The sequence below is a fragment of the Carlito syrichta genome, unplaced genomic scaffold (assembly GCF_000164805.1).
Source record: "Carlito syrichta isolate Samal-C Ts95f unplaced genomic scaffold, Tarsius_syrichta-2.0.1 Scaffold304402, whole genome shotgun sequence".
Lineage (NCBI taxonomy): Eukaryota > Metazoa > Chordata > Mammalia > Primates > Tarsiidae > Carlito > Carlito syrichta.
This window is the reverse complement of record NW_007248498.1, coordinates 56,907-69,388: the sequence shown is the minus strand read 5'-3', so window position 1 is coordinate 69,388 and position 12,482 is coordinate 56,907. Positions and strand designations below refer to the sequence as shown.

Here is a 12,482-nt window from a genome sequence, read left to right as displayed (position 1 = left end):
TGAAGGGGAGCCGCCTCCGCGTGCGAGGCCCCTGCTGCGTGCGGAGCGCGGCGGGGGTCTCTCCTGCCCAGGGCTTTTCGGTAGCGAGGCCCTCGGGTCAGGGGGAGGGGGCGGCGCGCTCCCTCGACGTCTCGGCCTCCGGTGAGGGGAGCTCGGTCCTGCCCGCCCGGGCCCGAGTCGCGGCCGGACCCCTGCTGGGAGGCGTCCGCGTTGGGGGGCCGAGGGTGCGCCTCTGGCCTGTGCCTCTTCCTAACCTTGAGGTCGTCGCTCCGTCCTTCCAGGCAGTTCAGTAAGCTCTTGGCACGGCGCCGGGGTCCCGAGGTGAGAAGATCAGTAGTTGGACAGAAACTTGCGCGGGGCACGCGCGGTCGCGTTTGCGTCCTGGTTCCATTCGGTCGTTTGGTCTCAGGACTGCTTCGATAGTGGTGTGAGCGTTGAGCTCTTTTCTGCCTCTTTCTTTGTAGCCTGTTTTTGTGTGTTGTGCGTCATTTACGCATTTGGGGTTGGGGTCCCGCTCACTCGGTTGCCCGGGCCGGTTGGAGTGCCGTGAGTAGCACAGTCACAGCTCGCACAGCCTCATCCTCCTGGGCTCAGGGCACCCTTTCACGTCAGCCTCCTAAGTGGGTGGGATTGCCGGAGCGTGCCACCATCTGGCTAGTTTTTTGTTGTTTGTTTTTTTATTGTTGATTATAAACATTTATTAAGCACCAGAAGTATACTGCTGTGGTTGCTCTAATTTTCTTCGTTTTTAATTAATTAATTTATTTATTATAAAGATGTGGGGTACAACTCAGGACTAGGTATACAAACATTGATCATGCAGGTACCCTTGTTGATGAGGCGTGTCCCTCCCCTAGCAGCTACCCCCAACTGCCAGTCCCACCCCCCTTCCCCTGACAGTTGTTTGCTTTTTAAGAGGCAAGGTCTCACCGTTTTGCCTAGGTTAGTCTCTGACTTCTAGGCTCAATCAGTCCTCCTACCGTGACCTCCCAAAATGCAGGGACTGCAGGCGTGAGCCACCGCGCCCAGCCCACTGGTGTTTTTCTTTTTTTCTTTCTTTTCAGAATTTCATAGTTTGGATCTGGAAGCGGTTACAAAGGACCGAGTTGGTGTTTTCTTTAAAACGCTTTCTTTGTGTTTCCAAAATAGTTTTTTTTCTTTTTTTCCTGAGAATGACTGGTCTCACTCTGTTGGGCTACAGTGCAGTGGCACGATTATGGCTCACCACAGCCTTGACCTCCTAGGTTCAAGCGGTCTTCCTGCTTCTGCCTTTCACATAGCAAGGACCACAAGCATGCGCCATCACACCCGGCAATTTTTTATTTTTTGTCGAGATGAGGTCTCACTGTGTTGCCTAGGCTGGTCTCAAACTCCTGGATTCAAGCAATCCTCCCACCTTGGCCTCCCAAAGTTTAGGGATTACAGATGTGAGCCAGCACACATGGCCTATTTTGTATTTTTAAATTGCTTTTTTAAAAAAGTAATTATATGTAATACATGTAGACAGGTTTAGTGGTAAAAGAGGTAATTAAAAAATAGCATTTCCCAGACTTACCTCTCTGCTGACTTTCCATTCTTTTAGCTATTTTTTGTTATTTACCTCTGTATTGTTAATTTGTGCTCTCTCCTGTTGCATCATTTTTAAGAATTCTGTAATGATTTTATATTATGCTAGGACGGTGTTTCAGCCTCTTATGTGCCCTGTACTCCTCTGTCCTCCCACTGTTGGCAGCATAATTGTTTTTAAACTGCAAAACTATTGCTTTTGTTATGACCATGTAAATATTCTTTAGTCCTTAGCTAAATAAAGTAGCTCATTAGTGTGATAGCGATTCCATTCTTTATGACTTTCTGGTTTTCCTGTAGCTGGCTACTTCATTCTTTAGTACTTGCTTATTTATATTAAACCTTTAACCAAGTCTTCCTATATCATCAAGGAGGCCTAGATCCCTCTTACTATGATTTTACTTTATATTTTTTAAGTATTAGTTGAAATTAGGTAGCAAGTCATGTGTACCATTTTGTGATATTACAACATATGCTTTACTTAGTTTTCACTAGTTCTAGGCAGGAATTCCTTGTGCTTTTCATTCATAAGCAAATACCTTCTGTACATTTTATGCCAGATAATGTGCGGAACGCCAGAGATTCGGCAGTGAACTAAATTAAAACCTGCTCTTCTGGCACTTTCATTAAAGTAGAGAAGACCCACATTAAACAAAATAATTTAGTATGTTAGAAGGTAGTAAGTGCTGTGGAGAGAAACACTGACTCATTTTTTTGTGTGTTTTTTTTTAAGTCAATATCTTTTATTATGATTTTGTGGGGTACAGTTAAGGGTTAGGTGTACAATTACGTTTCATTCAGGCACCCTGTTGATAAGAGGTGTTTCCCCATCCCCAGCTGACTCAGTTTTGAACATGAAGTTGAATAGTTACACAGCACATGCTAGTTTTAGGAATTATTGGCTCGGTCTTTTTTTGTCATTTTGGTTTTTTGTTTGTTTGCTTTTTTAAAGAAACAAGGTCTCGCTGTGTTGCCCAGGTTGGTGTCTACTGCTAGGCTCAGGCAGTCCTCCCGCCTCAGCTTCCCAGTGCTGGGATTCGAGGCGTGGCCACTGCACCTGCTGACTTGGTCTTTAACGTGGATTTTTAAGCTTCACTTTCCCTTTATGATGTATTTTGCTGCCACGTAGTTCACAGCACAGTTATGATCATTGGTATTTGTAGAGCATTGTTCAGAGCACTAGCATCTTAGTTATGCTTTCCAGTGATGACGTCTGCTCTCACGTTATTCTTGATTCAGTGTGTTCGTCTCACCTGTACTTGTCGTTCATCTCGCACCTTAAGTGGGTTTTTGCTTTATTTTCAAGCAGATGACGGCGGCGCTACCCCAGTGCAGGATGAGCGGGATTCAGGGTCAGATGGTGAGGACGACGGAAATGAGCAGCACTCGGGATCCGACACTGGAAGTGCAGAGCGCCATTCAGAGGTATTCGCCGAGCAGCGTCTCTGGGGAGGCTTTTCGCTTGCGTTCTGAAGGCCATTGTTTCGAAGACTCGTAGAGTCCCTCTCACGGGCTTTTGGCTTCAGTCTTTGAGAGTAAGGAGTACAAATTAATAGAAGCTACTTGACAGATAGAGAAGTAGGACTGGTCTGGTTACTGATGAAATCACAGGGAAATAAATTCTGATTGGGTCACATTTTAACTGTTAGGCAGTTTTCCGTTGTACCTATTGATTCAGAAAACGATCCAGGCCTTTGATATTTGACTGAGTTTCCCTGTTTCTCAAATACTGTTGTCCTGGGGCAATGAACACTTGGAATCTGAAGACATGCCAGTTGAAACAGAAGTTATGAAGGTTATCAACTATCAAAGTTTATATCAGGGTTTAGACTTCTCATTTCGAGCTGTTACAGTGCATATAATGTACGCAATAACAAAACAAATGTAATTTTAAAAACTGGCATTGTTTAATAGTTCAGAGTAGTATTAGATCTTATGTACACATTAACATATTTGGCCTAATACATAAATATTTCCAAATTATTTAACTTGACTTTCCAGTTATACGATCTTTACAGTAGTCACAATATAAAGTTGGAACATTTTCCAGTAACTCAACCATAAGTCTTTGGTAGACACAAACTAAAACATGTAAGAATGATAAAGATGGACAGATTTTTTTTTTTTTTTTTTTTGAGTTGGAGTCTCACTCTGTCGCCCAGAGTGGAGTGCAGTGCCCGCTCCCGGCTACCGCAGCCTTGACCTGCTGGGCTCCGGCGATCCTTCCGCTTCAGCCTTCCGAGTAGCCGAAATTACAGGCACGCGCTACCACGCCCGGCTAATTTTTTGATTTATTGTAGAGATGAGGTCTCGCCTGCCCAGGCAGGTCTCGAACCCGCGGGCTCAGGCAGTCCACTCACCTCAGCCTCCCAAAAGCGCAGGATTACAGGCTGAGCCTCCGAGCCCGGCTCAGATTTTCATTTAAGGACTTTATATACCATATATTTTGCTTGATTATACATGCACAAAAAATTGTCCAGTTTTTAATAAGTAATAATTAGTATTATTGCCTTTGTCCTTTGACATGTCATCAGTGTATTCATGTTTAACAAGTGTTTGTTTATTGAGCACCTGCTGCTATGTGTCAGGGTCTTTTTTGGTGCTTTGGACATATCATAGACATATTTTGACTAAAAGTCAAAATCCTTCTCTTGAATTCATTTTCCAGTGGTAAGAAGGAAATATTAAGCAATATACATCCTTTTTTAAAAGTATGTAGTTTGTTAGAAGGTAACAAATGCTGTGGAGAAAGAAGAAAATTAGAACAGAGTGAAGGATACAGGGCTGGTTTTGGTGTTGAATAGGGAAGTCCATGTAGGCCTTATTAAGAAGGGACATTTGAGCCAATGCATGAAGGGAGGTGAAGGAATAGCCCTGCAGACACGAATGTGTGGAGGAAGAGCCTTCCTGGCAAAGGTAGGCGTTGCTCCATGTCTTCAGGGAACCTGTGTGTTTGGAGCAGAGTCAGTTAGGGTCAGGGAAGGCAGAGAACGAAATGCAGATGCAGAAAAAGCTCATCTCTTACATATCTTGATGTCAGTCCGGTTTTTGTATGCTCTTAAACATTTACAGTACATTTTAGTATATTATTTAATGATAGGTAGAAATCACTTGGTAATGCAAACATTGTTACAGTACATTTCCTGTGCGGTATTTTGTATTTCCACTTTGAAAACGACATCAGGAGATTAGCCAGCATGAACTTAGAACCCGTTCAGACAGCTGCAGCTGTAAATGTAATGTGGACTCACCTTTAAGCACAGTTTTTTGTAATGGTGTGGATTCTGCGTAAATAAATGTGCACGTTGTTGAAGATTTAGAAATCAGATAGTCTTGTAATAGTTTGACTTAAAATTTTCCAACTTGATGATGGTGCAAAGGTCATGTGAGTCTTTCCAAGTACTCATACAACCATTCGTTTTTTACTTTCAGTATAGTAGTTAGTAAATTACGTGAGATACACTCGACTCTTTGTTATAAAATCGGCTTTGTGTTAGAGGACTTTACCCAACTATAGGCTAATGTGCATATCCCAAGTATGTGTAAGGTAGGTGAGGCTAAGCTGTGATGGTCAGCATGTCAAGCATATAAAATGTGTTTCAGCTTGATATTTTCAACTTACTATGGGTTTATCAGGAACCAGCCCTAGCATAAGTAGAGGAGCCTCTATATAAAGTTTAAAGAACAAAACTAAAGTCAGCATACACTGAAATGACTATTAGCTTTTTGACTTTATTTCTCTTGCATTATCATTCTCCCTCATGTATATAACGTATGTATTTTAACTGACTTGAGATTTTACTATATTGTTTTGTATCTCTATATCTCTCTTCACATGATTATACGATATTTCCCCATGTCATTAAAAATTCTCACTAAGCATAATTTTTAATCGTTTTACAATATGGATGCAGCACAACCTATTCAATGGTTCCATAATTGTTGACATTTAGATTGTTCAGCTATTGTAAATGAAGCTGCCCTGAACATTTTGTACATAGACATTTGTGGTAATTTTTAATTGTTTCCTTAGGAAGTTTCTTAGAAAATTAACCAGATTAAAGAGACTGAGACATTTTAAGCCTTTTCGTAGGTACTCTCCTCTAGGAAGGACATCCACAGTTGCTAAACCACTAGGAGTTGGAGAGTGTCACTTGTACCTTTACATGTTAAGTTCTGTATTAATGGTCTTTTGCCTAAAGTGGCTTCTAAGAAGAAATTTTGCATTGTTTTCTCACCAAAAATATTTTTTGGAGGTTAGTGTCATGTTAAAAGAGTGCAGAAGCATTAAATGGAGCAGGGCAAATTAGAGGCCCAGCGCCTAAAGGATATGCATTCATTTCCTATTGTGGCAGTAACAGCTTGACGCCAACTTAGTGGCTTAATGCCACACAAATGTATTTTCTTACAATTCTGGAGGTAGGGCCCAAAGTGGGTCTCACTGAACGAAAACCAAAGGATCACCAGAGCTGTGTGCTCCTTCTCTGAGGGAGAATGTGTTTCCTTGCTTTCTCCCGCTTCTGAGGACCCCCGCGTTTCTTGGTGGAGACCCCTTCCTCCATCCTCAGTACCAGCAGCACGGCATCTTCAGAACTCACTCTCTGGCCTCTCGTTTCTGTCCTCATATCGCTGTCTCTTACTCTGGCCCTCGTATATCCCTCCTAGTCCCTTAGAATTATATTTGTCCTACCTGGATAATCTGGATAATCTTTCTATCCCAAGTTCCTTACCTTAATTACGTATGCACAGTCCCTTTTGCAGGTTAGGTAGCATCCCCAGCTTCCAGGGATTAGGACTTGGACATCTTTGAGGGCCTATTATTCTGCATACCGCAAGAGAGCACTGATAACATGGCTTTCCAAATAAAGTTCTATTTGCATTTTAGAATTTAAGCTAGCATTTTTTCTAGTTTATTTTATCTATGGAATTTACTCTGTACACATCTTTAGGTCTCCAAGGAATGCATACAAAGCACACACACACTAAGATAGTGGTCAGTATAAGAAATGATGTTTTGAAAAAATTTAGTGATCAAGATAAATAATATTTTAAAACTCAAAATTAATGCAAAAATAATATAAATAATAAAAAGACAAGTGATTTTATTATTTTTTTGAGTTGGAGTCTCACTCTGTCACCCAGGCAGGAGTGCAGTGGCACGCTCACAGACACCGCAGCCTCGACCTGCTGGCTCAGGTGATCCTTCCGCCTCAACCTTCCAAGTAACTGGAAGTACAGGCACGCGTGACCACACCCGACTAATTTTTTGATTTATTGTAGAGATGAGGTCTCCACCAAATTGCCGGGGCTAGTCTCAAACCCGTGGGCTTAGGCAGTCGTCTCAGTCTCCCAGAGTGCTGGGATTATAGGCGTGAGCCACCACACCCGGCTGGCTTACCTTTTAAAAAACTAGTTTTATCGAGATCAGTTTACATGGTGTATAATTCATCCATTTGAAGTATGCAGTTCAGTGGTCTTCATTAGTGTATTCAAAGTCCAGCCATATAGCCACAGTCAGTTGTAGACTGCTTTGCCACCGGAAACATAGACCCTGTGGCCCTTACGTTCCTGCCCTCCCCATGTGCCTCTTGCCTGCTCCTCCTTGCCCAGCCCCAGTCCTCCGCAGCCATTGATTTACTTTCTGTGTCTGCAGAGTCCCTGCTCTGGACATTCTGTACCAATGGAGTTACAAAATGTGTTCTTTGTGACAGTTGTTTCATGTAAGCTAATGTTTTCAAGGTATGTTCCGTTGCATGGGAATGCCCTATTTTGTTTATCCGCTTGTCGGTTGATGACATTTGGTTCTTTCTTTTGGCTATTATGAATAATGCTGCTGTAGACATTTGCATACAAGTTTTTTGGGGGCATATGTTTTCATTCTCTTGGGTGTGTTCCTAGGAGTGTAATTGCTGGCTCATAAGGTGACTGTGTAATCATTAGAGGAACAGTCAAACTTTTTCACAGTGCTTGCACCATATGACATTCACACCAGCTGTGTTTAAGGATTCTGATTTCTCCATACCCTTGACAACACTTGTTATGTGTTTTTTTGCATATAGACATCTTTAGTTGGTGTGAAGTGGTATCTCTTTGTGGTTTTGATTTGCATTTCCCTGACGACTGATGAGTATCTTTTTATGAGCTTATTGTCTGTCTGTATTTCTTCCTTAAAGAAATTTCCGTTTAGATCCCTTGTCCATTTTTAAATTGGACTGTTTGGTTTTTTGTTGTTGAGTTGCAATAGTTCTTTAAGTAGTTTGGATATGGGTTCCTTATTTGGTGACTGATTTGCAGATATTTTCTACCATCTTGTGAGTTGTGTTTTCACTTTATTTATGGTGTTCTTTGAAGCACAGAAGCTTGCAATTTTGTTGTAGCCCAGTTTACCTATTTTTTATTTTGTTGCTGGTGCTTTTTTAGTGTCATATCTGAGAGTCCTTTGCCAAATCCAAGCTCATGAAGATTTACCCTTTTTTTTTTTTCTAAAGAGAGTTTTATAGTTTTAGCCCTTTCATGTAGGTCTTTGGTCCGTTTTGAGTTACTTTTTGGATATGATGTGAGAGAAGGGACTAATTGTATTCTTTTGTATCAGCTGTTCACTTGTCTCAGTATCATGGTGTATTAATTACCATTGCTTTGCCGTACATTTTGATATTGAAGAATATGAGACCTATTTTGTTCTTTTTCAAGAACGTTTTAGCCATTCTTGGTCCCTTGCAATTACCTATGTATTTTAGATTCAGTTTGTCTGTTTCTGCAAAGAATTTAGCAGGGATTCTAATGGGGATTGTACTAAATCTGTAGATCAGCTTGAGGAGTGTTGACACTATTGAAGTTTATAGACCTGTTTACACATGTTTCATTTCTGTTTACACATGTTTCATTTCTTTGTTAAATTTATTTCTAAGTACATTATTCCTTTTGATGCTTATTACTGGATGGAACGATCTTAATAATTTCATATTCAGATTGCTCCCAAACCTTGTTCCTGCTATTAGTTTCTAATTTTGTTTCACTGTGGTAGGGGAACAAACTTTTGTATATTGCTCTTCTTTTAAACTTATTGAGATTTGTTTTATGACCTAGCATATGCTCCATCCTGGAGAATATTCCAAGTGTACTTGTAATTAATATCCTGTTGTTGAATGAAGTGGTCTTTACATATCTATTTTATCTAGTTGATTTATAGTGTTTAAGTCCTCTGTTTCTTTGCTGAGGTTATGTTTAGCAGTTCTATTCAGCTGTTTTCTCCATACTGAAAGTGGGTATTGAAGTCTTCAACTACTACCTATTGCTCCCTTTATTTATGTCACTTTTTTGCTTCGTGTATTTTGGTGGTCTGTTATTAGGTACATACACATTTATAATTTTTCTATATTTCTGATGGATTGACTCTTTCATCATTATATATTGTCCTTCTTAACTCTGGTAACTTTTTTGTTTTAAGGTCTATTTTGTTTGATATTGCCTTAGCAATTACTATAGTAATTGCTGTTGCATGGTGCATCTTTTTTCATCCGTTTGCTTTGCCTGTTTGTGCCTTTGAATCCAAAGGGGTTGTCAAACAGTTGGATCGTGGTTCTTAAAAATCCAATCTGTCTTTTGATTGGATTGTTTATTCCTTTGATCTAATTGGTAGGCTTGGAATCTGCAATTTTATTTTGTGTTCTCTATATATTTCATGTCTTTTTGTTCCTCTGGTCATCCATTACTGTTTTCTTTTGCATTAAATCACTGTCTTCTAATGTAGTGTTTTATTTAATTATTTTTTCCCTTTTTGTGTGTGTGTTTGCTCTAGGGTTTACCATGTGCTTCTTAACTTAACAGAGTCAGCTTTGCATGAATTATATTAGAATGAATTAATGATAAGAGAAATGTTAGCCGAGCTCGGTGGCTCAGCCTGTAATCCTGTGCTTTGGGAAGCTGAGGTGAGTGGATTGCCTGAGCCCGCGAGTTCGAGACCCGCCTAGGCAACTTGGCCCTCATCTCTACAATCAATCAAAAAATTATCCGGGCGTGGTAGCGCGTGCCTGTAGTTTCAGCTACTTGGAAGGCTGAGGCGGAAGGATCGCCGGAGCCCAGCAGGTCGGGGCTGCAGGGGCCGGGAGCGGCCACTGCACTCCAGTTGGGCGACAGAGTGGGACTCCAACTCAAAAAAAAAGAGAGAGAAATGTTATTCCTATATAGCTCTGTTTTCTTTTTTCCCTTTTAAACATATTGTTATACATATTGCATTTATTAATATACATATTTTATATTAAATTAATAGTAATTTGTTAATATACATATTAATAGATGCAATATGTATAACATAAAAGGTTCATTGTTATAAATATCACTTTATTATGTATAGCCATTTCTTTAGCCTATTGCAGCTTTGTTTCTGCCCACTTTCTTTGTGCTGTTATTGGCAAATATATATATTACATTTCTGTATGTACAGGCCCAACAGTACATTATGTACATTATTTTATGCAATTGTTCTCTAAATTAAAGGATAAAATATGTATTTATACTGTCTCTTATACTTCAGGTTTGTTTATGTTTTTGAGTCAGGGTCTCACTGTCGCCCAGGCTGGAGTTCAGTGGCACACTTACAGCTCACCATAGCCTCGACCTCCTGGGCTGGGACAACAGCATGCGCCACCACACCTGGCTAATTTTTTTATTTTCTTTTAGAGAAGAGGTTTCACTGTGTTGCCCAGGCTGGTCTTGGGACCCCTGAGATCGAGTGATTCTCCCACCTCAGCTTCCCAAGGTGTTGAGCCACACCCAGCTGTAAGCACTTGCTTTGATCACTTTGAATGTTATCCCACTGCCTTCTGGCCTCCATTGTTTCTGCTGAGAAGTTAGCTAGTGATCTTATTGTGGTTCCCTTGAAGATGATGAGTCATAATTCCATTGTGGCGTCTATTCTCTGTTTGACACCACATTGTCATCATGCCATCTTCTTACACCATACTTCCCTTTAGTTCTGTGAACATTGTTTATGGTGACCACCTGAAGCCTTTTTGGATTTGTCTGATACCTGGTTGCTTTCACAGGCAGTTTCTGTTGCCTGCTTTTTCCCCAATGTACAGGTCATACTTTCCAGTTTCTTTGCCTGCCTCTTAGTTTTTTGTGGGAAACTAGAGACTTTAGGGAATACATTGTAGCAACTCTGGGTACTGGCTGATGGGAGGGTTATTTTGCTATTTGTCTATTTACTTGTTTAGTGACTAGCTCAATCAGTGAAGTCTGTTACCGAATCTGTGTTAAGTCTGATGTTGCTGGTCAGGGAGGTGCAGTTTTGGGGGTGCCGTGGGCTGGCAGTCACCTGGGACAGCAGTGGTATTGGTGGAGCTCTTTTTCTTTCCCTAAACACACCCAACTGGTAACTCCACTCTTGCCCGTTGATTACGCTTGGGGCATCAATTGCTCAGCAAACTAATCAAGTGCAGTTCTGGATCCCCTGAGGGAGCAGTTTCTGAAATCAGTGTTGGGTGTTTGTTTTGACCCCAGGATGGCTCCTCCCGGTTGTTTCAGTCCCTGGGTCTCGCCTGCCATTAGCTGACCTGCAGTGTAGTCTGCCTCTTGAATCTCTTCCCAGCTGCTTTCCACCACAGCTTGGTGCCAGAATGAAGTCATTGTCATTGGGGAGCGATTTAGAGCTATCTGCTCTATGACCTGTATTCTTTCCAGGCAGGATCTCTGACGCAGGCCTCTGGAGCTGGTGGTGGTGACAATGGCAAGCTTCTGTCTTATGCCCTGCCTCCAGAAACTGAGCTCTTAGGGGCGGGAATGAGGTGGCAACCTGAGAGCCTCTCGACTTGCCTCTCCTGGCATGGTCTCACAAGCCAGAGCCCGCGTGATCAGGGCCCCAGTATTCTCAGCATGTTGTGCCCAAGACAGAGCCTTTTTTCAGTTGAGTAAAGACTGAACAGGAGATGGGAGCTCCCACCTCTCAGCTGCTCTCCCAGAACTTAGCCTCAGCCACCAGCATCTGAGGGCAAGATGAGAGATGCTGATGTCCTGCCCTCCTTGGGAAGAAAGCTTTCCTCCTGGAAGTAGGATGAGAAGGGAACCCTGTGTTCTTGGCTGCAGGAGTCTGGAGTAGAGTCTCTGCCTTGCTGAGTGGTTAGGTTAGAAGGGGAGATCTTGGTTCAGATACCAGGGACTTTGTCTTGTCTTGTCAAATTAGTATGGATGCTTCTTCATGTGGTCTTTGCCTTTAAGACCATTTCTAGAGGCTTTACATGGCTGTTTTTAAACAATTTTCACTGGTTTCACTGAGGAGCAGGTCAGCAGACTTTCTCATGCTGTGATGTCAGAAGTCTTCATTTGACTTCATTTTTATCTCTCTCGCCGATTGGCCAAACCTTTCCACATTATAACACAAAAATTCTAAGTTCGGCCAGATATGCCTGAACAGGTTTATTTGTGAGCCAAATATAAGTGACCAGGCCCAAGATGTAGCCATAAAAAATCTTGAGAGCTTTGCCAGCCTGGTTGAATTAGTTTGGTTGTATACATTTTAGGAAAGCAAAAGTTACCAAAAAAACGTGAGTCAGTATATATGAGATTTTCATTAGTTCCACCCAGGAAGGCAGGACATTTCCACGAAGAAGGTAGCAGGGAGTCTCGCAGGTTATAGGTGGATTCAAGGATTTCTTGACTGGCAATTTGTAGCACCTAGCTAAGGAATTTTGGAAATTGGTAGAGGAGATGCCTTGTTGGGATGAGAGGAGGGGATGTCCAAGTTTCTTGATGGGTAGATGAAGTCCTTATGTAGTAGGCTTCAGAAAAGATAGATAAGTGTCTTGCTGGGTGCCTGCAATCTGGGCGTCCCCAAGAGACTACTATGCAGAGTCATAAAATACTTTGATTTTCTTCTTTATCTGTTGTGTGATGTTAATGCCAGAGTCAGGTTGGAAAAC

At 41.7% G+C, this 12,482-nt stretch overlaps 1 protein-coding gene across 1 annotated transcript in view; it reads left to right on the top strand.

The window, feature by feature from the left end:
* Window positions 1-12,482, top strand: part of IWS1 (IWS1, SUPT6H interacting protein) — a 39,166-nt gene that overhangs the window by 658 nt on the left and 26,026 nt on the right. Inside the window, exons 2-3 of the mRNA XM_021713286.1 lie at window positions 6-141; window positions 2,873-2,991. Of these exons, the coding sequence (XP_021568961.1) occupies window positions 6-141; window positions 2,873-2,991 (255 nt within the window). The remainder of the gene's footprint in view (window positions 1-5; window positions 142-2,872; window positions 2,992-12,482) is intronic.